Source organism: Scyliorhinus torazame, chromosome 3 (genome assembly GCF_047496885.1).
Source record: "Scyliorhinus torazame isolate Kashiwa2021f chromosome 3, sScyTor2.1, whole genome shotgun sequence".
Taxonomy (NCBI): Eukaryota; Metazoa; Chordata; class Chondrichthyes; order Carcharhiniformes; family Scyliorhinidae; genus Scyliorhinus; species Scyliorhinus torazame.
Window position 1 is genome coordinate 156214912 of NC_092709.1, and position 25617 is coordinate 156240528.

At 46.0% G+C, this 25617-nt stretch overlaps 1 protein-coding gene and 1 non-coding gene across 2 annotated transcripts in view; both read right to left on the minus strand.

The window, feature by feature from the left end:
- The window catches only part of LOC140408771 (dihydropteridine reductase-like), a 31839-nt gene that overhangs the window by 1622 nt on the left and 4600 nt on the right, over positions 1-25617 (minus strand). Inside the window, exons 5-6 of the mRNA XM_072496438.1 lie at positions 13205-13313; positions 6971-7054 (exon numbers count right to left, since the gene is read on the minus strand). Coding sequence (XP_072352539.1) covers positions 6971-7054; positions 13205-13313 — 193 coding nt within the window. The remainder of the gene's footprint in view (positions 1-6970; positions 7055-13204; positions 13314-25617) is intronic.
- Positions 7841-8001, minus strand: LOC140409697 (U1 spliceosomal RNA). The gene has a single exon (XR_011940485.1). It is a non-coding gene; the product is annotated as a U1 spliceosomal RNA (small nuclear RNA).

Consider the following 25617-nt stretch of genomic DNA (forward strand, 5'->3'; position numbering starts at 1 on the left):
AGCTAGCAGTGAGTACAATCAAAATACTCTGACCTCTGGAGTCAGGTCTTTGTCCATGTTTGGACCAAGGTTGTAATGAGACCAGGAGCTTAGTGGCCCTGGCAGAACCCAAATTGAGCATCAGTGAGCAGGTTATTCACAGAATTGTTACGGCGCAGGATGCCATTTGACCATCGTGTCTGCACTGGCTCTCCAAATGAGCAATGTGTCAAGTACCATTCCCCCGTCTTCTCCATGTAACCCTTTACAGTTAACAGTCTAAATGGGATGTGCTTCCAAAAATATCTATTCTTTGTTGCTCAAAGTTTAGATTAGTTATGAACATACGGAAAGCCACAGTTATTTCTGAGTAAGTGTTGCTTGATAGCACTGTCAATAACCCCTGCCTTCATTTAGCTAATGATTGAGAGGATTGTTTCTCGGCCTTTTGGCTAGGATGTATGTGAGGTCAGGTATAATGCCTGGATATGGTATGTCTCTCTTGTGAGGATCGAATTGTTTTTTGGTGCAGGCAAGGTGCTGGATTAGGGATGTGTCTCTGTCCACACTCTTGAGCTCTGGCTTTGTAACTCTGATATTGTTTTAATAAATTTAGAGTACCCAATTATTTTTGTTTCCAATTAAGGGGCAATTTAGTGTGGCCAATCCACCTAACCTGCACATCTTTGGGTGTGGGGGTGAAACCCACGCAGAATGGGGAGAATGTGCAAACTCCACACGGACAGTGACCCAGGGCCGGGATTCGAACCCGTGTCCTCAGCACCGCAGCCCCAGTGTTAACCACTGCGCCACATGCCGCCCCTGGCTTTGTAACTCTGATAAAGGGATTTTTAAAAATGAATGCGAGGAGATTGAAGGGGCAGTAATTGGCTTAGTTGGATCTACCCTGCTTTTTATGGACAGGACACAGTGAGGCAATTTTCCATATTGCTGGGTAGATGCCAGTGTTGTAGCTGTACTGGAACAGCTTGGCTAGGAGTGCAGCTAATCCTAGAGCACAAGTCTTCAGGACTATTTCCAGAATATTGTCAGGGCCTCTAGCCTTTGCAGTATCCAGTGCCTTCAGCTGTTTCTTCATATCATGTGGAGTGAATCGAATTGGTTAACTGAAGACATCTGTGATGCTGGGGACCTACAGAGGAGACAGAAATAGATCATCCACTTATTGTGGAATCGCTTAGCTCTGTCTATTATTTGCTGCTTACTCTGTTTGGCATTCAAGTAGTCCTGTGTTGTACCCTCACTAGATTGACACTTTCGGTATGCCTGGTTCTGCTCCTGGCATGACCTTGTGCACTCTTCATTGAATCAGGTTGACCCCTGGCTTGGTAGTAATGATAGTGAGGGATAGCCCCCCCATGAGGTTACAGATTGTGGCTGTATACAATTCTGCTGCTGCAGGTTGTGCACAGCGTCTCAAGAATACTCAGACTTGAGTTGCGAGATCTATTCAAAATCTATCCTATTTAGCACAGTGGTAGTGCCAATGGAGGGTATCCTCGATGTGAAAACATGGGCCACAATTCTCAAAAAAAAATTCTAAGTGTGGTAGCGAGCGGGAGCTGCCACGAGCAGCACGAGTGAGTAGACCCCTCCCCCCCCCCCCCCCCCCCCTGCCAAGGGAGCTCCCACCCCCAACTCCCCATACGACCCCAGCCCTCCCTCCCCCCTCAAACCCCCCAACCCCGCCTTCACACCTCCTCTCCCACCACTATGAACCACGCATGCGCCTCTCCTCAGGAAAAGCTCTCCCATAATCGTCGGGTGCAGGCCCAGACTGGCGGAGGGTGCCAGACATAAGAATCCTCACCTCCTTCGAGGAGCGTGCCCTGGAGTGGCTGAGGACAGATCGGTCAGCCACCCAGCGGTTGGCGGATGCCGCAGAGGTGAGGAACCTCCACCTGGAGGACCTGTCAAACACGAGTTTGACTCGCCCATCTCTCCCACTGACCACATGGCCATTCTCCCGCAGGTCCTCCAGCCGACGGGCAGCCCGCCTCCCCTGACTCCGAGGAGAACACTGGAGGGGAGCTCCAAGGATGCAACCGTAGTCGCGGCACAGTTGTCATCCCCACCCTCCACCAGCGCAGACACACGCATCTTGGTGGGAAATGTTAGCGGACAGGCTTCTGGGGCACAATCTGGTGAGCACCACATTGCTGTTAATGTACATCAGGTGGAGGCAGGAACCCCCAGGCGAGACAGCAGTCGGACGGCTGCTGGATCTCAGGACCCAGCTGGGTCCCAGCCTGATGGTGAGCCTTTGGTGCAGAGGCACCCGGAGCTGGTGGAGACGATATGGACCAACCTGGGCGTTCAGAGGGAGTTGTCAGAGTCACTGCAGCAAATCCATAGCCGCCAGGAGGAGTCCCAGAGGCTACGGGTGCAGGAGATGTCGCTGGCAATGCGTGGCACCGAGACCAACAATGATGGGGTGGCGACCGCTGTGGAGAGCCTGGTGCACGACGTCGGCACCATGAGTGAAGGTGGCCAAGGCGTCGTGCAGTCAGTGACGACCATGGCTGAGGGTCTCGGCAGAATGTCCGACTCGCTGGGGGATGTCACCCAGTATCAAGCTGACCTTGATGAGGTTCTGCGGTACATGTCCCGCTCTCAGACGGGCATGGCCGAGATGCTGCGGAGATTGTCCCAATCGCAGGTGAGCATTGCCGAGGCACTGCAGAGCATGGCCCAGTCACTGAGGAGCATCGCTGAGGACATCAAAACTATGGTTCATGGGGGACGGCCAGGGCTGGCAGAGCCAGAAGATGCATGGGCAGCTGGGGCTCGAACCAGCTGTCCCTCTGTCCCAGGGTGAACCCCAGGGCCCTATCGGCACAGACCAGGAGGGGGCACTGGGTGCTAAACCAGACCCATCCCATGGAGTGACGATGGTGGCCACCAGCACCCCGGAGTTCCACCCCTCTGATAAGGTTGTGTCCCACAGTCAGCACACGGGAGAGGGTGGCACGACTGTGGTCAGGGGCATCGAAGGCCACGGGATGAGGTACGCAGCTGGCTGCCTCCACCTCAGATAAAAATCCTGAGAAACAGCAAGACATTGTGGTAGAGCTAGGAGGGCTAAGCACGTCGAGGACCACTGAGGGCACTGGGAGAGGGGATGGGGTTTGGGGGCGGGTGGCACAATCAGGAGTGGGGTTTGTACAGCACATTAAACACCTTTTCGCAAAACCTTTGTGATGTCTCTGTCACTTCCTTCTGTAACGCAGGATAACCTTTGGATGAGAATTTAGGAGGCATGGTTAGTAAGTTTGCAGATGACACCAAGATTGGTGGCACAGTGGATAGTGAAGGTTATCTAGGATTGCAACGGGATCTTGATCAATTCGGCCAGTGGGCCGCGAATGGCAGATGGAGTTTAATTTAGATAAATGTGAGGTGATGCATTTTGGCAGATCGAATCAGGCCAGGACCTACTCAGTTAATGGTATGGCGTTGGGGAGAGTTATAGAACAAAGAGATCTAGGAGTACAGGTTCATAGCTCCTTGAAGGTGGAGTCGCAGGTGGACAGGGTGGTGAAGAAGGCATTCGGCATGCTTGGTTTCATTGGTCAGAACATTGAATACAGGAGTTGGGACGTCTTGTTGAAGTTGTACAAGACATTGGTACGGCCACACTTGGAATACTGTGTGCAGTTCTGGTCACCCTATTATAGAAAGGATATTATTAAACTAGAAAGAGTGCAGAAAAGATTTACTAGGATGTTGCCGGGACTTGATGGTTTGAGTTAAAAGGAGAGGCTGGATAGACTGGGACTTTTTTCCCTGGAGCGTAGGAGGCTTAGGGGTGATCTTATAGAGGTCTATAAAATAATGAGGGGCATAGATAAGGTAGATAATCAACATCTTTTCCCAAAGGTAGGGGAGTCTAAAACTAGAGGGCATAGGTTTAAGGTGAGAGGGGAGAGATTCAGAAGGGCCCAGAGGGGCAATTTCTTCACTCAGAGGGTAGTGAGTGTCTGGAATGGGCTGCCAGAGGTAGTAGTAGAGGCGGGTACAATTGTGTCTTTTAAAAAGCATTTAGATAGTTACATGGGTAAGATGGGTATAGAGGGTTATGGGCCAAGTGCGGGCAACTGGGACTAGCTTAATGGTAAAAACTGGGCGGCATGGACTGGTTGGGCCAAAGGGCCTGTTTCCATGCTGTAAACTTCTATGATTCTATGAACTCCAGACCCGTTGTCCATCTCCCCATGGCAACTCCCCACCCCCCACGGCAACTCACCCCTGAGGAGAGACGCCACTCCCCACCGAGCACTGGGGCGGCAAGTCCAGCGCCCCCAGTCTCTTTGCCCGTGAGCAATGATGGCTACTCACTTCCTTGGCTCCCCACAGAAGCCCTTCCACCAGGTTCACGTTTTTCAAAAGGAATACTAATTGGCGCCAGTGTGAGCACTTGCTGGGAGGCCACTGAATGATGGGAGGCCGTTGGATATGGTGTCGCTCTCGTTAATTATATGGAAATGAGGCTTAAGTGGTGATAATTGGTTTCGCGCATACGCTTTGGCGAGATCCCAATTTCCTTTTTTTTGATGTTTCTTAAAATAAATTTAGAGTACCCAATTTATTTTGACCAATTAAGGGACAATTTAGCATGGGCAATCAACCTACCCTGCACATCTTTTGGGATATGGGGGTGAAACCCATTCAAACACGGGGAGAATGTGCAAACTCCACATGGACAGTGACCCAGAGCCGGGATCGAACCTGGGACCTCAACGCCATGAGGCAGCAGTGCTAACCACTGCGCCACCGTGCTGCCCAAGATCCCAATTTCGCCTAGGGGAGCGGGCCAGTTGCATCGTAAACTGTTTGGCACCTGGCTCAGATCGCGTCTTTGGCCTCTCCCACTATTCACCGGCCTTGTTACGCTGGAGTGAGAATGTAACGAGGCTAGAGAATCGCACCCATGGTTTTGTCCCCACATAGATTGTGTGGTGATCACTCCTAACAATCGTGTAATGGATCGATACATTTGCAACAGGTAGATCAGTGAGGACAATGTCAAGTAGGTTTTTTCCTCTTGTTGGTTCCCTCACCACCTGCTGAAGACCCATTCTTGCAACTACATCTTTTAGGACCCAGCCTGCTCAGTTAGTAGTAATGCTAGCAAGCCACTATTGATGAAGTCCCCCACACAGATTATATTATGTGTCCTTGCCATCTCCAGATGGTCTTCAAAATGGAGGAGTACTGATTCATCAGCTGAGGGTGGCAGTATGTGGTAATCAGCAGGAGGGTTCCTTGCTAATGTTTAACCTGATGCCATAAAACTTCATTGGGTCGAGAGCTGATATTGATAACTCCCAGGGCAACTCCCTTCCAGCTATATACCACCCTGCTACTACCTCTACTGGTCTGTCCTGCTGGTGGGATAAGGCATATCCAGGGATGGTGATGATGGTGTCTGGGACATTACCTGTAATGTATGATTCTGTGACAGGTTGCCACCCCCACATTGATTCTGTATACACCTCCCGCTGTCTCAGGAAGGCAGACAGCATTATCAGAGATCCCTCCCACCCAGGCATTGCCTTCTTTCAGACCCTTCCATCAGGCAGAAGGTACAGAAGTCTGAAGACTCGCACATCCAGACATAGGAACAGCTTCTTCCCCACAGCTACAAGACTCCTCAATGACTCCCCCTCGGATTGATCTGTTCCCTGTAAGAACACTATTCACGATGCCCTATGCAGCTCTTACTCATGTATTTGCTTTGTCTGCTTTGTCTGGCCCTTTGTTCCGCACTGTAACCAATCACTGTTTGTCGATGTACCATTTGTCAATGATCTCTGTTGATTATTCTTTTGTCTACTACTGTACGTACTGTGTACGTTCCCTCGGCCACAGAAAAATACTTTTCACTGTCCTTCGGTACGTGACAATAAATCAAATCAAATCAATCAATCAATCAAAAACCTTTGTAGCGGTTTGTTAGTACTGAGTGGCTTGCTAAACCATTTCAGAGGGAGTCTTGAAATGCATTTAAAGCCAGCGTAAAATGGGAAGGAGATCGCCTGTGGACGCGATTACCAAATTTAAATGCCACCAGCTGCTTTGGTGAGATTTGAACCAGTGTCCCCAGAACATTAGCCTGGGCCACTGGATTACTAGTTCGGTGACATTACCATTATGCCACTATCACCCCTTGACAGTACGAGTCTACATTCCACACCTTGACAACACTGCAATGTGGTAAATTCAGTGCCTATTAAGGAACTGAGTTACATAGAGCAGGAAGGTTTTCAACTTCATTCCAGGTCTGTGCTGAATTCACTGATCTCAGCTTGGGCCATGCATGGTAAGGGCACTGCAATTATTCTCAATGTCCTTGGCTGCTAAGGAAGGTATGAAGTGCACTAGATAAAGATTGGATCTGACTTGGCATGATGCCTCCCATGTTCAAATATCCTCCAACTTGACTATGATGTCTCCTTTGGTCAATTATCCTTCTATAATTCTAAACGCACCCATGAAGAAGGGTGATGCACTGAATTTGCAATTTATTTTGAATTTACAGAATTTAAACGGAATAGTTTATTTTGATTTTTTAAAAAGCACAATGAAAACAATTGAGTTATATTCTAAGTAAATTAGGGAACAAAAGATTTGACTGAGGGCACAAGATGTTGATTTCAACACCTTTTTAAAAAGCAAGATCTTAACTTATGCAAAAGGATTATTTCATTTTCTACTTGCTGTCCCTGATGCAAATGTATTGATTTCCTTGAATCAGTCCGGCATCTGTAAATGAGTCACCAAAGACAGGAAATGACTTTCAGAAAGGTCAGCTGTCCTTGATAATATTGTGTACGATTTGTGGTTGTTCCTAAACTAGACAAATAAAACCCTCAACCAGAGCCTGGACATTGGACAAACAAACAAAAAGTAGATAAAAACAAATAGCGCTGAACTGATTACGGACAATTTGATCGAGCTGGATACTCACTCAGCAACAAATTCTAACGGTGTCCAGGAGCTGAAATCTGCACTCGGCATCGATTTCCTGTTCATCGGTGTATCCAAGGTAACACTACAAAAGAAATTAAATTGTGTTGAAAGCCCTTTGTGCCTTACGTATGTAATGTAACCATGGTGAAGACTTGATAATGTCAGATTGCCTAGAAATTGGCAATTTAAAAGTATACTCACACATCAGACTTCCATTGACCCATTTCAAATTGAAAATTAATTCAATTCTATTTTGCAATTTTAGCCTGCGTTTCAAGTCCATGCTTTCATTCAATGCCTGCTCCATTTACAGTACTTGGAAAGCAGGATGAAAGCAGATTGTGATCAGTTACCATAACAAGGTTACCAAGATATACCAGATTGGAAACATCACTGACCCCAAACAATAAGTAACGCTCCTCAGGAGCTTGCAATATTGCAAAGATGACTTAGCAAATGTGTTTGTCTCAACAACAACTTGCCTTTCATAGAAAAGGTATTTCACAAATAGGTGTAACTGAAATGGATACAGAGCACGGAAGAAAGGGCTGAGGAGAAGTACCTGGCAGCTATGCTAAAGTGATGGGTTTTGAGGAAGTTATTTTAAATGTGAAAAATAAAGGAGGTGGAGATGATTAGGGAAGTAGTTCCAGAGAGTACAACTGAGATAGTTAAACTCTGTCTGCCATTAACAGTGGAGCACAAAAGACAGATTTGCGTTTATATATTGTCTTTCACAAACTCATCATGCCCAAAGTGTTTTACAGCCAATTAAGTACTTTTGAAGTGCTGTCACTTTTATAATGGAGGAAACACAGCAACCAATTTGCACATGACAAGCTCCTGCAAACAGAAATCTTTGTGTTTTTTTATGAGCGCGAATGCAGTCCCCACTACCAGAAATTGTGCAGTCGAGTATCCCGCATTTGGGGACATCGCAGGCATCAGCACAGCTGAAGTGCAATGAGCTAGCCTCGTGCTGGACGAAGCACCTTCCTGATCATGGTTTCACCCCTGCCAGGTACGTTATTATCTGTTAATAACCAGATAATTTATTTTTGTGATCTTGATTGAGGGGTAAATATTGGCCAGGATACCAGGCATATCTCCCCTGCTCTCCATCGATATAGTAGCACTTGATCTTTAGAGCCACCCGAAAGGGCAGACATTGCATCTGAAATACAGCACCTCCAACAGTGCAGCACATCGGTGCGATCCTCCACTTCACCGGCAGCATACTCATGCCCTCAGGTTTCCCGGCGGCATATGGGTGCCCAGAATGGGAAACCGCATTGACCGGCTAATGGGATGGAGGATCCCGCTGCCGGACAGGGAGCGCCGCATCAGAAAATGGGTGCGGCGGGACAGAGAATCCCTCCCGCCCATTGTATTTAGCTTTAGTAAGGTGATGTGGGGGCTTTTCACAGTAACTTCATTGAAGTCTACGTGTGACAATAAGCAATTATTATTATTATTAGTTAATAGGAAGAGCCAAGAGCTGAAGCAGTCAGGTGTTGCATTTGGGAGTTCAGTTTTGGTTTGTGAACAAACTAGCCGTTTCTTTCAAAACAGTTTATTTAAAAAGATTTTGGCTAGAACAGCAGTTACTTGCAAAACAATTTAGTTAAAAAGATTTTGCCTGTGAACATTGGTGCAGTTTCTGAAAAGGCTGGCAGGTTAACCTGTAGTTTGGCACAGGCAAGAACCTGCATCTGGTTTGTGAAAGGTCTCTCTTTCTCAAAGTGGTTTATAAGAACATAAGAACTAGGAGCAGGATTAGGCCATCTGGCCCCTCGAGCCTGCTCCACCATTCAATGAGATCATGGCTGAACTTTTGTGGACTCAGCTCCACTTCCCCGCCCGAACACCATAACCCTTTATTCCTTTATTCTTCAAATCCTAGCTGTCTTTATCTTGAAAACATTCAATGAAGGAGCCTCAACTGCTTCACTGGGCAGGGAATCCATAAATTCACAACCCTTTGAGTGAAGAAGTTCCTCCTAAACTCAGTCCTAAATCTACCTCCCCTTATTTTGAGGCTATGCCCCCTAGTTCTGCTTTCACCCGCCAGTGGAAACAACCTCCCCGCATCTATCCTATCTATTTCCTTCATAATTTTATATGTTTCTATAAGATCCCCCCTCATCCTTCTAAATTCCAACGAGTACAGTCCCAGTCTACTCAACCTCTCCTCGTAATCCGACCCCTTCAGCTCTGGGATTAACCTAGTGAATCTCCTCTGCACACCCTCCAGCGCCTGTACATCATTTCTCAGGTAAGGAGTCCAAAACTGAACACAATACTCCAGGTGTGGCCTCACTAACACCTTATACAATTGCAGCATAACCTCCCTAGTCTTAAACTTCATCCCTCTAGCAATGAAGGACAAAACTCCATTCACCTTCTTAATCACCTGTTGCACCTGTAAACCAACTTTTTGCGACTCATGCACTAGCACACCCAGGTCTCTCTGCACAGCAGCATGTTTTAATATTTTATCATTTAGATAATAATCCCTTTTGCTGTTATTCCTACCAAAATGGATAACCTCACACTTGTCAACATTGCATTCCATCTGCCATATTTAAGTTTATTCACTTAAGCTATCCAAATCCCTCTGCAGACTTCCAGTATCCTCTGCACTTTTAGCTTTACCACTCACCTTAGTGTCGTCTGCAAACTTGAACACATTGCACTTGGCCCCAACTCCAAATCATCTATATAAATTGTGAACAATTGTGGGCCCAATACTGATCCCTGAGGGACACCACTGGCTACTTATTACCAACCAGAGAAACACCCATTAACCACCACTCTTTGCTTTCTATTAATCCAAGACATCTCTTTGTAGCAAGTATTCCTGGGTTTGCTTACTGTACTTAAAAGTGGAGTTTGACCTGAAATGGGTTTTGCTTGAGTGTAGATATAAGATCGCAGTTAGGAATTAGTGTTTCATTTCATTGGTAAGCATTGTTTAACTGGTAATTATAAGCTTTATTTTATGATGATAAAGTTAGTCTTAAGACTGTGTTAAGAGTGATGTTTGTTTTAATTCACCATATCCTTATCTGTGCGCGGAATCACTCCTGGAGCGAAGTATCCTTTCCTCACAGTCTTCAAATAATTCAATTCATCCCAGATGATATCAAGATGAAATACCACATGATGGAGGGCTCTCCACTTATCTGAATGAGTGCAGCTCTAATACTCGAGGAGCTTGTCACCATCCACAAAGCAGCCCATTTGATCGGCATCACACCTTAAACATTCACTCGCACCAGCACCAAAGCAGGGTGACAGCAGTGTGCACCAACTATAAGTTGCACTGCAGCAATTCAGCAAGGCTCCTTCGAAAGCACCTTCCAAACCTGCAGCCTCTTATACACAGGTTGGACAAGAGCAGCAGATGCATGGGAACAAGTTCCCCTCCATCCTAACTTGGAATAATATTGCTGCTCTTCATGACCACTAGTCCCACCCTAACAGTACTGTGGATGTACCTACACCACTTAAGTTGCAGTGGTTTAAGAAGGCGGTTCGCCACCACCTTCTAAAGGGCAATTAGGGATGGGCAAAAAATGCTAACCTCACCAGCAACGCTCACATCCCATGAATTATATTTTTTTTAATTTAAAATTCCCAATTCCATCCCCCAGGGGAAATTTAGCGCGGCCAATCCACCTACCCTGCAAATCTTTGGGTTGTGGGGGTGAGACCCGCGTAGACAGGGGGAGAATGTGCAAACTCCACACGGACAGTGACCCATGGCTGGGAGGCAGCAGTGCTAACCACTGTGCCTCTGTGCCATCCCCCGTCCCCCCATGAATTAATTTTTAAAAATCATGGGAAGAATGGCAATTCACGGCATAAACTACTTTTCAACAACAGGATCATAGGGCCCAGAACAGGAGCAATGTGCAATTTGAGGTTTGTTCAATCCTTCTCTTGCAGTGAGTTTTCTCTTATTATGTCATCAGAATGGCCTTCAGATTTAACTTCCTCCCTGGTAAAGAGCAGGTGTTAGGAGTGGTGGTTAAAAGCTAGGTCAAAGTGGAGGGTTTTAAAGGAGAGAGAGATGGAGAGGCCTAGACAAAATTTCAAAGCTTAGGGTTGAGACGATTGAAGACACAGTGACTAACAGCGAGGCAAAGGGAGTGGGAAGCACAAAGAGGTCAGAGCTGGAGAAACGCAGACAATTTGGAACATTGGAGGGCTGGGGAAGGTTTCAGAAGGAAAGACGAGGCTTGTGTCTGATTTCAGTGCCACAGCAAGCAAGCAAATAACAAATTGCATTTATATTGCATCTTTCACATAATTAAATGTTACAAGGTGCTTCACAGGAACTATTATCAATACCAGGCTCTAAATTTTAATTCTGAGGCACTGGGGCACATTGACTGGCATGGGTCAAAAACCAAAGTCATGACTGGCAAGTCAGGCTTTGTGCAGGACAGGTTATAGGCAGTAGAGGTTTGGATAAGGAATGAAGATCCTTGATTGATGGGCGGCACGATAGCACAGTGGTTAGCACTGTTGCTTCACAGCGCTAGAGTCCCAGATTCGATTCCTGCTTGGGTCACTGTCTGTGCGGTGTTTGCACGTTCTCTCAGTGTCTGCCTGGGTTTTCTCCAGATGTTCCGGTTTCCTCCCACATGTGCCAAAAGGCGTTCTTATTAGGTGAATTGGACATTTTGAATTCTCCTCCGTGTACCCAAACAGGCGCCGGAATGTGGCGACTCGGGGCTTTTCACAGTAACTTCATTGCAGTGTTAATGTAAGCCTACTTGTGACAATAAAGATTATTATTATTATTGAGAGGAAAAAAAATAAGTGAGGGCCTCAGGCCAAGAGCAGTAGCCAAAATCTTTCAAAGAATGAACAGAGCCATTACAGATTAAAGAGAAAGAGGGCGGAATTTACCGGCTGGTCATGCCAGCGGAATATTCCAATCCCACTGATGGCGCACCCCACCCCGCCTTGGGTTTCCCGACAACGAGGGGTGCATTCAACAGGAAATCCTGTTGACAATGGCGGGGCCAGAATATCCCTCTGGCGGTTGCCTCTGCCGCCGAAAAACACGTGGCGGGTTGCTCGGTAAATCCCACCCATTTTCTAGTCATACACAGATGACAAGAAAGAAATAAGCAACAGCACATATATAACAAAAGTAGTTAATTATCTTCAAGCACTTTGGTAAATACGGAGGATACAAAACAGCATGGAGTAAATACAAGTTTATTCTCATTTTTGCACACGTATACACACAAAACAGTCTTCTCAGAGAGCATCTGAATAGTTAACATATTGAAAAGATAAGTTTAAACAGCACTAAAATGCTTTGACCTCTAAGCATTTTTCGACATGTAAACTTCGACTAATGGGCGGGATTCTCCGACCCCCCGCCGGGTCGGAGAATCGGCAGGGGCTGGCGTGAATCCCGCCCCCACCGGTTGCCCAATTCTCCAGCACCGGATATTCGGCGGGGGCAGGAATCGCGCCGCGCCGGTTGGCGGCCCCCCCCCCCCCCCGGCGATTCTCCAGCCCGCGATGGGCCGAAGTCCCGCCGCTGTCAACCCACGCCAGCCGGTGTGGATTGAACCACCTTTGGGACGGCGGGACACGGCGGCGCAGGCGGGCTCCGGGGTCCTGGGGGGCGCGGGGCGATCTGGCCCCAGGGGGGCCCCCACGGTGGCCTGGCCCGTGATCGGGGCCCACCGATCCGCGGGCGGGCCTGTGCCGTGGGGGCACTCTTTTCCTTCCGCCTTCGCCATGGTCTCCACCATGGCGGAGGCGGAAGAGACCCCCTCCACTGCGCATGCCCGGGGATGCTGTGAGCGGCCGCTGACGCTCTTGCGCCGCCCAGCAAAGTCAGTTTCGCGCCGGCTGGCGGGGCACCAAAGGCCTTTCCCACCAGCTGGCGGGGCGGAAATCAGTCCGGCGTGGGCCTAGCCCCTCAAGGTGACAGCTCGGCCGCTCAAGATGCGGAGACTTCCGCACCTTTGGGCCGGCGCGATGCCGGACTGATTCGCGCCGTTTTTGGCGCCGGTCGGCGAACATCGCTCCAATATCAGAGAAACCCACCCAACATATCCACTATTAACACTTCAAATATCAGATTTTGAATTCTGTCACTTTACGCCAGATGTTAGTATGAAAGCCACCGGTGATTTTCTCCTCGAATAGGAAAATGTACATTATCAAGTCTAGCAGGACTGTAATTATCGACACTTACGGGAGAATTGCAAGAGCAGAAGATCCAGAGGGCATTCCACTTTTTTCTCCAGCTAGACTCCGACACAGCTGATGAACAGCTGCCTTTGCCATGCCGTAACCCACCATCCCTAAAAGAAAACAGGAAGATTTAAAAACCAAACCTGACTGTGGTCAAATACGCTACAAATGGTACAGGAAGACCATTGTGAATCATTTCTCAAATATCAATTCGTGTTTGTTTCTCAAACAGATCTTGTATGAAATAATCTTTTACATCAAATAAAAGGATGAAAGATTTCACTATGAACTATATTTTAAAGCTGCTTGATGTATGGTTTTTCCGATTTGTTTCATCCTCTGCTAAAAGGCAACAACTCTCAGTCTCCAACTTTACAAACCTACCAATGCTCCAGCTTCATGACACAGGCAGCTTTTGGTACTTTGCCCATGTTGCCATCCTCCATGTAGGGAACTGAACAGTGAACATTAGCAGCTTTACCAGATATCTACAAATTCCAGCAAAACTCACTGGGTTGAACATTTAGGTGATCGAGCACACTGGAGCTGAAATCAACTCACCATCAGCATAGTGCCACAACCTATATATTGGTTTCACATGGGTTGTTAGAATAATTAGCCCCCAAAACAAAACAAAAAGTTAGTTGCTTTGGAAATGCGTATTAAAATGCTATTCAAAGTTTACACGACATTCAGGCAAATATATGCATTTGCACTTCTAATATTAATGAAAATAAATCAGAGCACAGCAAAGCAGGGGTTAGGAATGGTTGCAAACTCTTGAGCCTGTCCGCTATTCAATTAAATCTGACCATGCTGTGAAGAAACTAAAAGTAAAATAAAGCGGCGAGGGAAGTAGAGGAAAGAGACATTAAAGGGAAGAAGTTCATCTTAATTTTCTATTGAGTGCAGAGAGGAGAGAGTGAATTAAGTGGTGAAATACCATATTTGTGCTAACTTTACAATCTGTTCCCATTCAATTGTATTTTATCGCATTTAACGAGAGAAAAAGTCAATCACATTTTATTCTTTCTTGTATTTTAAAATATAATAGGTGGAATCTTACCAGAATTTGGCAACGTGTCAGGCTCACACTGAAAACTGGTGTGTAGCTCTCCAGTTGCACAGGCCCGTTTGTTCGCCAAATTCTGAGCCTCTTGGACAAAGGAAATGAGTGGCCGTGGTTTCTGCCATCACTTTGACGAGGCGAGGCCTCATAGAGCTGGCAACCAACCCAAATCAAATTGGGGTGACATCTTTAAAGGGCGCCCCGATCAGCACTGCAGCCTAACAGCTCCCAGCCCTATCACGGAAATATTAGGACCCCCCCCCCCCAAACCAGACAATCTACGATTCCACTTCCTATCCCCGCCCTCACATCCACCACTGGCATTGAACCCCCCACCAACAGCTCGGAAATGTAGCCACCACTGCTCCTCCCCATGGGGCTCCCACTAGGCTCTGCCCCTGGAACTGCCTGGCATTGCTCAGGCATGTTCCTCTAACCCCCGCCTCCCCAGGCTATACTTACCTCTGCACCCCTCGCTGACATAATGTCACTTTGGCAAGGTATGAATATTTAGTGATGGGAGATTATTTAATAATAATAATTATAATCTTTATTATTGTCACAAGTAGGCTTACATTAACAGTACAATGAAGTTACTGTGAAAAGCCCCCAGTCACCACACTATGGCGCCTGTTCGGGTACACTGAGGGAGAATTCAGAATGTCCAATTCACCTAACAAACACATCTTTCGGGACTCGTGGGAGGAAACCGGAGCACTCGGAGAAAACCCAGGCAGACACGGGGAAAACGTGCAGGCTCCGCCAGACTCCGCACAGACAGTGACCCAAGCAGGAATCAAACCTGGGACCCTGGCACTGTGAAGCAAAAATGCTAAGCACTGTGCTGCAGTCGTAATAACCTTTAAATCCAGTCAAATGTATTAAAATGAGGTTCACCCCCTTTGTGGGAGTGAATCTCGTGATATCGCCAGTGAGAAGTGGGGGAGGAAAAAAAAAATCAGGAAACGCAATCTCTCCGGCGAGAATAGTTTCCTGATTCTTGCGAGATTTTCCACCTGCACCACTGATCCTGCAGACAGTGAGTGCGGGCTCAAGATTTCTCCCTAAGATGTCAAAACCATCCTGAACGGAGTTTTCTTTTTGACAGGTCACTTTAGTGAACATTCCTGAAATCAAGAATAAAAATTGAAAATGATCACAGAATCCAGAAACTAGTTTTAACATTTAATGATACATAGAAGCTGAATGTTTGTTTTATTCTTGGTTGACCATCAGGTCGGTGTATAAGACCATCCATGCACCCGTTATGCCCAACAGCCTGAGCGAGGCTAACAACCTATTACACAGAGAAGTACCAAGGATTTTTAATTATTTTAACCAATCTCAATAGATTTGTTGTAAAAGATTGCAGCTGTTTATTCACAAAATGCCATAAATGAAATATGGTGATCACAAACTAGATGCATACTTTGTGTAATATACATCATTTTGTACCCCATTCTACTTTTCAGAACTCAGGGGCGTGATTCTCCGACCCCCCGCCGGGTCGGAGAATCGCGGTGACTGGCGTGAATCCTGCCCCCGCCGTGTCCCGAATTCTCTGCCACCAGATTTGGCGGGGGCGGGAATCGCGTTGCGCCGGTTGGCGGGCCCACCGCCGGCGATTCTCCGGCCCGCGATGGGCCGAAGTCCCGCCGCTGTCAACCCTCTCCCGCCGGCGTGGATTAAACCACCTAACTTACCGGCGGGAGCAGGCGGCACGGGTGGGCTCCGGGGTCCTGGTGGGGGGGCGCGGGGCGATCTGGCCCCGGGGATTGCCCGTGGGGGTGGCCTGGCCCGCGATCGGGGCCCACCGATCCGCGGGCGGGCTTGTGCCGTGGGGGCACACTTTTTCTTCCGCCTTCGCCATGGTCTTCACCATGGCGGAGGCGGAAGAGACCCCCTCCCCTGCGCATGCGCAGGGATGACGTCAGCAGCCGCTGGCGCTCCCGGCATGCATGGACTTACGCAGGCCGGCGAAGTCCTTTCGGCCCTGTCTGGCGTGGCGCCAAAGGCCTTCCATGCTAGCCGGTGGAGCGGAAACCACTCCGGCGCGGGCCTAGCCCCTCAAGATGAGAGCTTGGACCCTAAAGGTGCGGAGATTTCCGCACCTTTGGGGTGGCCCGACGCCAGAGTGGTTCCCGCCATCCATTACGCCGGAACCCCCCGTCCCGCTGGGTAGGGGAGAATCCCGCCCCTGATCTTTTCCAGAGATAACGGGCGAAATTCTCCCCCAACGGCGGGATGCCCGCCGATTGGCGCCAAAGCCGGCGCCAGTCAGACGGGCATCGCGCCGGCCCAAAGGTGCGGAAGGCTCCGCATCTTTGGCGACCTAGCCCCAACATTGAGGGGCTAGGCCGACGCCGGAGGGATTTCCGCCCCGCCAGCTGGTGGAAATGGCGTTTGTTTCCCCGCCAGCTGGCGCGGAAATGTGGCGCATGCGCGGGAGCGTCCGCGGCCGCTGTCAGTTTCCCAGCGCATGCGCGGGAGCGTCAGCGGCCGCTGTCAGTTTCCCGCACATGCGCAGTGGGGAGAGTCTCTTCCGCCTCCGCCATGGTGGAGGCCGTGGCGGAGGCGGAAGGGAAAGAGTGCCCCCACGGCACAGGCCCGCCCGCGGATCGGTGGGCCCCGATCGCGGGCCAGGCCACCGTGGGGGCACCCCCCGGGGTCAGATCGCCCCGTGCCCCCCCCCCCCCGTACCCCGGAGCCCGCCCACGCCGCCTGGTCCCGCCGGTAAATACCAGGTTTGATTTACGTCGGCGGGACAGGCAATTCCTGGGCGGGACTTCGGCCCATTCGGGCCGGAGAATCCAGGGGGGGTCCCGCCAACCGGCGCGGCCGGATTCCCGCCCCCGCCCAATCTCCGGGAGCGGAGACTTCGGCGGGGGCGGGGGCGGGATTCACGGCGGCCAACGGCCATTCTCCGACCCGGCGGGGGGTCGGAGAATGACGCCCCTCAAGTCTGTCAACCAGAAAAACCGTTGCACAATAATGCTTTTAACTTCAAGAGAAGTCTAGAACGTCTGCATAGTGATGCTAGTCAATTTATTTATGGCCAACATGGTGGTTTCAAATGACTAAATGTCCTTTTGAAGGAACTATCAAATTTCCTTTTATGAGAATTAATGAACCCTGATTTAATAGCAAATTTAGAGCAGTTACAAATTCCAAATACTCTCGGTCAAAAGATTTTCTAACTTCTACTTCAATTATTTTTGTGTTCATCCTAAATTTGTTGCCCCACTTTCCAACTCACCAACCAAAAGAAGCAATTTGTTCTGTCATGGGAGGGGAGTGTCACTTCCTATACCAGCATGTTGTCGGGAAATTGATAGAACATGAATAGTTTAGTGTAGTGATGAATAATAGATAATTGAGACTAAACTTGAAGTGGACTGTTAGGGTTATTGCATCAATGGACAATTCCTAAGCTTCAGTTGGCATAACAGTGCATCTTGGGATTTTAGACGGACAATGGATAACGCCTTCAAGTGTGACTGGACTGCTCACATTTGTTATCAGCAGAAGAAAGGCCAACAAGAAATTGTGGGTGCAAGGGAGGGAAGCATAACAACCGATGTTCCTTTCATTAGATTAGGAAAATTCTGAGATGACATGCTCAAGATACTATTCATGTGGACACGGCAGCATCCTATCCCCATCCTGAACAAATGGGCAGGAAGGAGGCCATCAAATCTCCCTTTGATCCTTGCAAGCAAGAAACAACTTTTAATAAGATGGATGGTCCCACAAGTAACTGACGCCTTAAAGGGCCAGCCAGGGATAATAAGAAATAATCCTAATAATAAACCTAACCGTCGAGAAACCTTGTGGAACTTAGCATGCCCTCCTCGGCCAATCACAGTTTGACCACACACCCCTTGAGCCAATGGAGAATTAGCCTTGCCTCACGTAGGCTAAACAGGAAATAATACCATTGATCATGCTGTGGAAAGGGTTAATAAACGGCAGCTTTCAATGAGCACCACGCGTACCAGGTTTGAAAGTGAAGTTTGCAGAGCCTGCTGTCCACAGGGAAGCAGAACACCCACAGACGTTAAGGGAAGAGAACGGAAGCCAAGTGTCACCCTGCGCCCCAAGCTGAACCGGAAAACAAGAGCCGTAGAAGGCCCGTCAATTCGCTGCAATGCTTTGTTAACTATTACTTTGTAACTTTTAAAAACTTATATTTTTAAATATATATTACTTTTTAATAAATACAAAACCATAAAACAAAACGAACAACCAAGACAGCAGCATCAACCACCCCCCTGAACTGCTGACAATGACTAGCTCTTAAAGAACACAGTAAAAGGCTGCCATCTTTTGTAGAACCCCTCAATTGCACCCCTTAACGTGTATTTAACTTTCTCAAGATGCAAAAGCTCCATGAGATCCCCCAGCCACACCGAGGCACTGGATGGAGAAGCTGACCTCCACTCCAACAGAACCTGTCTGTGAGCGATCAGCAAGGCAAAGGCTAAGACATCTGCCCCCACATCCGAATGCAACTCCAGCAGGTCTGATACCCCAAATATGGCTGCTAGGGGACTGGTCTCCAAAGCCATCTGTAAAATCTCCAACATGGTGCTGAGGAAGGAGACCCAAAATCTCACTAGTTCAGGGCACATCCAGAACACATGCACATGGTTTGCCAGGCCTGTTCCACAGCGCTCACACTCATCTTCCACCCGCTCAAACAACTGACTCATCCTAGCCCTAGTTATGTGTGACTGGTACACCACCTTCAACTGTATCAACTCCAGTCTCGCGCGTGGAAAAATGGCGTTCACACTACACAAGGCCTCACACCATACTCCCTCCTCCAATGCCACCCCCAACTCCTCCTCTCAATTTTTCTTAAACCCCATCAGGGACGCAGTATTCTCCGCTATTATCCTCTCATAAATTCCAGAGGTTCTGCCCTCTTCCAGCCTGCTAGCATCAAAACCCTTTCCAACAGTGAGGATGGCAGCGCCACGGGAAACAACGGGAAAACCTTCCTCGCAAAGTCTCTCACCTGAAGCTATCTGAAGCTTTCCGCCTTCGAAAATCCAAACTTCTCTGAAAGCTCCTCCAGGCTCGTGAACCACCCCTCCAGAAACAAGTCCCACACGCCATCCACACCCTTATCCACGCAGTCCCAAAACCTGGCATCCAGCGTTGCTGGATCAAACATATGATTATCGCAAATCGGTGTCCACTTCGATGCTCTCCCTAATTTAAATGCTGCCCAAACAGACAGCAGGTTTTCCATGTTGCAACCATCACCAGAGTTTACCCGAATACTTTCCTGGAGAGAACAACAGCGAGGCCGTCGCCAGTGCCCGCAGCCCCGTCCCCTTACATGATTTCATCCTCAACCACACTGCCTCCTGACCCTCACATCAACCCAACACCTTCTCTGTGTTCCAATATTACATTGTAACTTAAGCAAAGTTTCCTGAGTTACCAGAACAGACTGTCTCCTGTTGCCTTTTTGGGTTAAAGTCTCAAATGAACGAAATTGAATGAAAGTTCAAATAATAACAAGAACTTACAATGCGTTGCCCATTCTTAATTGCCCTTGAACTGAGTGGCATGCTTAGCCATTTCAGAGGTCAGTTAAGGATCAACCAAATTGCAGTGGGTCTGCCCAAACCGGATAAAAATGCAGATTCCCTTCCCTAAAGGACATAGTGAACCTGACTATTTATCAGCAACTGATAAATAGTTGTCATGGAGCCCATTACTGAGACGAGTTTGATGTTCCAGATTTAATTGAATTTAAATTCCACCAGCTGCTGTGGTGGGATTTGTACCCATGTCCTCAGAGTAGTCGCCTGAGCTTCTGAATAATAAATCCAGTGACATGACCATTACGCCACTGCCTCCCCTTATTATTAGTTCCCTCATCAAAACCCTTCATAATCATCAGGTCACCCACTAGCTTTTTCAGCTGCCCTGAAATAAAGCCCTATCTTCTCAGGTTTCTCTTCGTACATAACTCATCGTCCCTGAAAATCATTGACAGATCTTAAAAGATTCAAGTCAGCTGAAATAACAAGCCGGAAACATAGTTTTCATTTGAAATATCCAACCAGAGTCCTGTGGTTGTGGTATTAATTGATTTAGTACAGGAATACCTTTTTTAAGTAGTAGATACGTTTCTGCAAATCACTAATGAAATCAAAGCAAGTTTTCCGACTTAAATGTTTGTAATATCAAGAGATACGTTCCCAACCCAAGATTGTTAACCCGAATACTGTCCATACCCTAAACATGAAATATACCTAAACATGAAATAAACACAACACAATGTAAATAAATCTTCCATGTTCCCAGTGATGTGCCAAAGAACCAAAGAAAACAGGTTTTGTTTTTTCCTGTTGCCCTAAAACATAGCTATGAAATATAAAACTATATTATTCAGAACTACTTAAAACTGGGCATAGCTGTATTTGGATTCAATCAGAAGACCGGGTCTTGGACACCTACAGTCAAATTGAAATATTACAGTGCAGAAGAAAATATCAAAAGATACTGTTAATAGTGCTGCATGATATTTAACTCTTAAATGAACGCGAAGCAATGATGGACATTTACAATTCAGCTTTCTATCTCAATCAAACGGGAAAGAATATTGGTTGAAAAATCTGGAGCAAATTATATTTCATAAGGCAACAGAGATGAATGGTTCCTATTCAATTGAAACCTTGCCCCAGTAACACTTTGTACATGTTGTTACTACTCATTGAAATAATCACAATCAATAATCCCATTTTAACTGAGGTATAATGTTACTCTCCATCAAACGTCCGAGAAATTTGTTTTGAAACACAGACAACAGCAATATATGTTTGATAAAGTACGTGTTTGATATTTTTCAAGACATGGAATTAGCCGCACTAGGATCAAATAGAACAAAGAGTCCTTTCCATGTTCCCCTGTCGAAACAACAAATCCTGAAGTCTCAACACCAAAGGGAGTGACTGACAGAAGTTTAATATTTTCAAAGCAAAGCAGAACATTTAATCTGTTGACATTGTGCATTACAAAATAAGTCACAATTCTCTAGGCTCAACAGCTCTCTTTATTCTGCTGATGAGAGACAAAGTCAAATCTCACAACTCTACATGAATCTAAATCTGCTGCATCATCCTGAATTAAATAAACCCTCTCCCCCAAATAAACGTTTGCAGTTATTCACTGGAGAGACAATTAAAATTCTGTGTCATGCCCAGAGATGTATCGTGATGATGGATTTCTTTTTATACCTTTGGGAATATGGTGACATTTTGTAAAGTAGGCTATGTGCGTACGATGATTAATTAATTTGGCAAAGGGTTAATGTGCTTGTCTGCAAGAGCTGAGAGATAATAAGATGTAAAGTTTATGCATTTGCAATGGCAGGCTATGGTGAGCTTGGATTTACAAGTAAGTAGGTTGGGTTTAAAATTAGCATTATGAGGTAAGTAGGTACCTGACTTTCCAGCTGTTGGATTTCAATGGGAAGTTCCAAGAGACACAGGACTTTACAGCTTACCAAGATATATTCAATTTTATCGACCCAAAAGTGGGGACAAAATAGGAAAACCTGAAAGATTTTTATACTTGCAAAAATTGAACTCAAAGAGTTCTTTGAGGACAATGGAATCTGAGATGAAAAAAAGAAATATAAGGGAAGAGGTTTAGCAGAGTTGTGTGGCTATGTGAGGGAGATGTTTTGAGACCAGATCTGTGCTGGGAGGAGTGAAAGATGTGAATTTGAATCAGCCGAGCCAGAAAAGTCTTTGTTTTCAGAAAACAGTCTGTTCCTCAACCTTTCTTTTGGATTTCCACAGCAGAGTGGAAATGTTTGAGGAGTCGTGCGGTATACTTTCTTTAGAGTGACAGAAGTTCTTTACCTTGGATAATATTACTGGATTTTTAATTGCTAAAAATCTACAAGGGGAGCTGTTGACAAGAACATAATTTACTTTTGTGCTCTGACCAAATAGATTTTCTTGAGAATTGTTCTGTAAGACTGTTTTAACTGTGTAACTTTAATCGTATGTGCATTAAGTTTTTTTCTTGTTAAGAAATCTTTTCATCTTTAAAACCCTGAAAGTGCTACCTGAGCTCTATGCTTTTGGGATCAGGAGCTTTACCTCCTCGTTTTCATAGATTATCATAGAATTTACAGTGCAGAAGGAGGCCAGTCGGCCCATCGAGTCTGCACCGGCTCTTAGAAAGAGCACCCTACCCAAGATCAACACCTCCACCCTATCCCCATAACCCAGTAACCCCACCCAACACTAAGGGCAATTTATCATGGCCAATCCACCTAACCTGCACATCTTTGGACTGTGGGAGGAAGCCGGAGCACCCGGAGGAAACCCACACACACACACAGGGAGGATGTGCAGACTCCGCACAGACAGTGACCCAAGCTGGAATCGAACCTGGGACCCTGGAGCTGTGAAGCAATTGTGCTATCCACAATGCTACCATGCTGCCCATAAAATTTTCAAAATACAAAAAAGGTTTTGACCAGTAAGACAGCTTTCTTTCTGGGAACTGGCTTGCTCAGTTAATAACGTCTGCTGTGGTCATAACAGTGTTCCATTCATAACTTAAACATGGACTGCATTTGGCATATAATTTTCTGAAACTGTCTTTATTTAAAAATGGACACTAACAAAACTGCTAATATGTCTGTGAAATGACATTTGCAATTTCTGCCTCAATTCTCCTGAAAGTTCCTGATTGAGTAATAATGAGTATGGTCCTCCCCTTGAATGGGCATAACAAGATGAAACCCGTGTGTGGGATTTGCACATGCTATTGTCTGTGGTTTACCCAAAACTTAAAACCTATAGAATCCTGGACCCACTGTCTTTGAGCTCGATATTTCACAAAACAAATCTGTAGAAATGAGCTAGTCACTCATAGATGTGAAAAGCATTTAGCTATCTCCCATTGTGTAGAAATAGCCATGGATTTCCAAACTATTCTGGGTGTACAATGTCAGTTTCATTCACATGATCAATTGCTTTCAGATCACAAATCTTTAAATCTACAAATGAGAGAGAAATTAGTCAGTCCATAATGAACACCTGCTGCAGGACATCAGCAGGAAGAAAAGGCTGTAGGGCAACACATTTTTAAACCTGGAGAATGCTACATCTTAAAAGTTTCCCAGCCTGGTTCTTTTTCAAAGTCTGCCAGTAGAGAAGTTTGACATGCTGCTCAGAAAACTAAATGTGCTTCACTTCATAAACTGCTGAGGGAATCCTGAAATAATCCTGATGTACAACTCCTGCTATTAAAACCACCCAGACTATTCTTCAGGAATGTAAATGCCTTCAACAGATCTGTAACGAATACTGTTCCTACAAATGAATTATTCTTTTGTTTACAACTTGTAAAAATGCCCTATACTATTTACCTTGCATTTTTCATATACGTTTGAGGGTGAGAGGTGACCTCATAGTGTTAAACCTCTGGAGTAAATGAGAGAATAAATAATATTCTTTATTTAAACCCACAAAATCTTGCTGCTGATTATACAAATCTTGACCACACACCTTTCCAAATAAAACATACAGATCATGGACAATAAGGGAAGGGAACCTGGGGCTCAGTTTTCTCTCATCCCTGTCTGTAACATTCTGAAAGAACTACCATAATGCCATGCTCTGCTCATGTCGAGTAGGCTAAGGAATGTGTTGTATAAACATATTTGGGGTGCAACATTATACACCTGGTTGGCAATGTATGATTGTTCATTTAAATCAGTCTCTAATATTCTTCTTGTGCTTACCTTGTTTTAATTATTTTATTGTACCTTAATTCTTTTGCTTCATTAATCATTTTTCAGATTATGTTTGTTAAAGATGTATGTTAGAATTTGCAAGGCATAACAATTAGGTCTAGCTAAAGATGTAGCAAATTACACGTCAGGCCTGGGGCAGATGTATCAGAAATTTCTGTTGTCCGAGAAATATCTTAAAAAGAGATGAGGAACGTTCAGGCCTGCTTCATGGTTATGGATGGACAATGAAGTAATTTAACCCAATCATGCTGCTTGGACACGAGTTTCACCCTAATCGGGAACACTGAACCAAGGGGCAAGGCAATAGTCACATAGGTAATAACCAAATAAGATAAAAGGTTGGGAAGGGAAGCATAAATCGGGGCATCCGATAACATTCCGCGCACACTTCTTGGAAAAAGAAGAGGATATGGGACCGCCCATCAAGACCTTTGGTCAACAGAACACAATGAAGAAAAGTGTCACAGTCGATCGGGAAGTGATGGCTGAGTGACATGACTATACACCACCGCCTTTGTTAAGAATCACATTTTTGTTCTTACCGCATGAAATTGAATAAATCTGTTTTGCTTATCTATTGCACACTTCTACCTGTGTGGTCCTTGATCAGTCAGGAACAAAGGCTTAAACTTACACTAACATTGAAAGTTCATTTCCTAAGTATTTTCTCAGAACTGTAACAAATATGAAAAAAAGATTTTTAAAGCCTTTTTGACTCACACAGGTTTGCTCAATGACTTTAATATTCTGTCCTGTCCCCATCTTGTAATCAGTACAATAATTTTTTTGACAAAAATATTACGTTGATTACAGTAAAAGACATTCGCTGCTACTGAGTTTGGTTTTCTTTCAGTTTTGATGAAGGAATCCAACTGGAGTTGTCAAAGCTTAAACTTAGTAAAATTGACAATGTAATTCTGGCAATTATTAAACTAAGACAAGTATTTACTTTGACGTACATCAATCTCGATCAATGGTCTTTACAATCATGTTCCAAGGGCATGGCCAGGCCATTAAATTAAAAGAGAAACATTTGTGGGTTTTGTTTCAACATACATTCTGTCAATAGCTCTATGAATTCAAGAAACAAGTGTTTACATTTCTTTGGTCCTTTTCAAATATGTCTTGTTAAATTGGCTCATTAATATGAAGCCTCAGAGAGAGATAGTGAGGTCAGAGGAAGACTCAACTATCATAAAGATTCATGTTCAGGAACTCTGAATCCAGAATTACAGATTAGTATGGTAGATACGGTTCTTTCATTAGTTTCTATCTCCCAGGAGGGATAATTCACCCATTCTAGTTATAATAAATCTTACGTCAGTGGAAATAGCTTTTTCCACCAAACATGAGTGAGTGAGATGCAAATGTTTTTGCAAATCTCAAACCTGAATTCAACCTGCCTCAAACTTGCCCCCTTCTTGTCAAAGATGGGCTTATTTAAACATCTTAATGAATCTGAATATCTCAATCTTTTTCTCTTTCAGCTCCAACCAGCTAGGTTTCCCAATTTCTAGCACTGTTCGGGGCCACGATGAGCGGGAGTGCT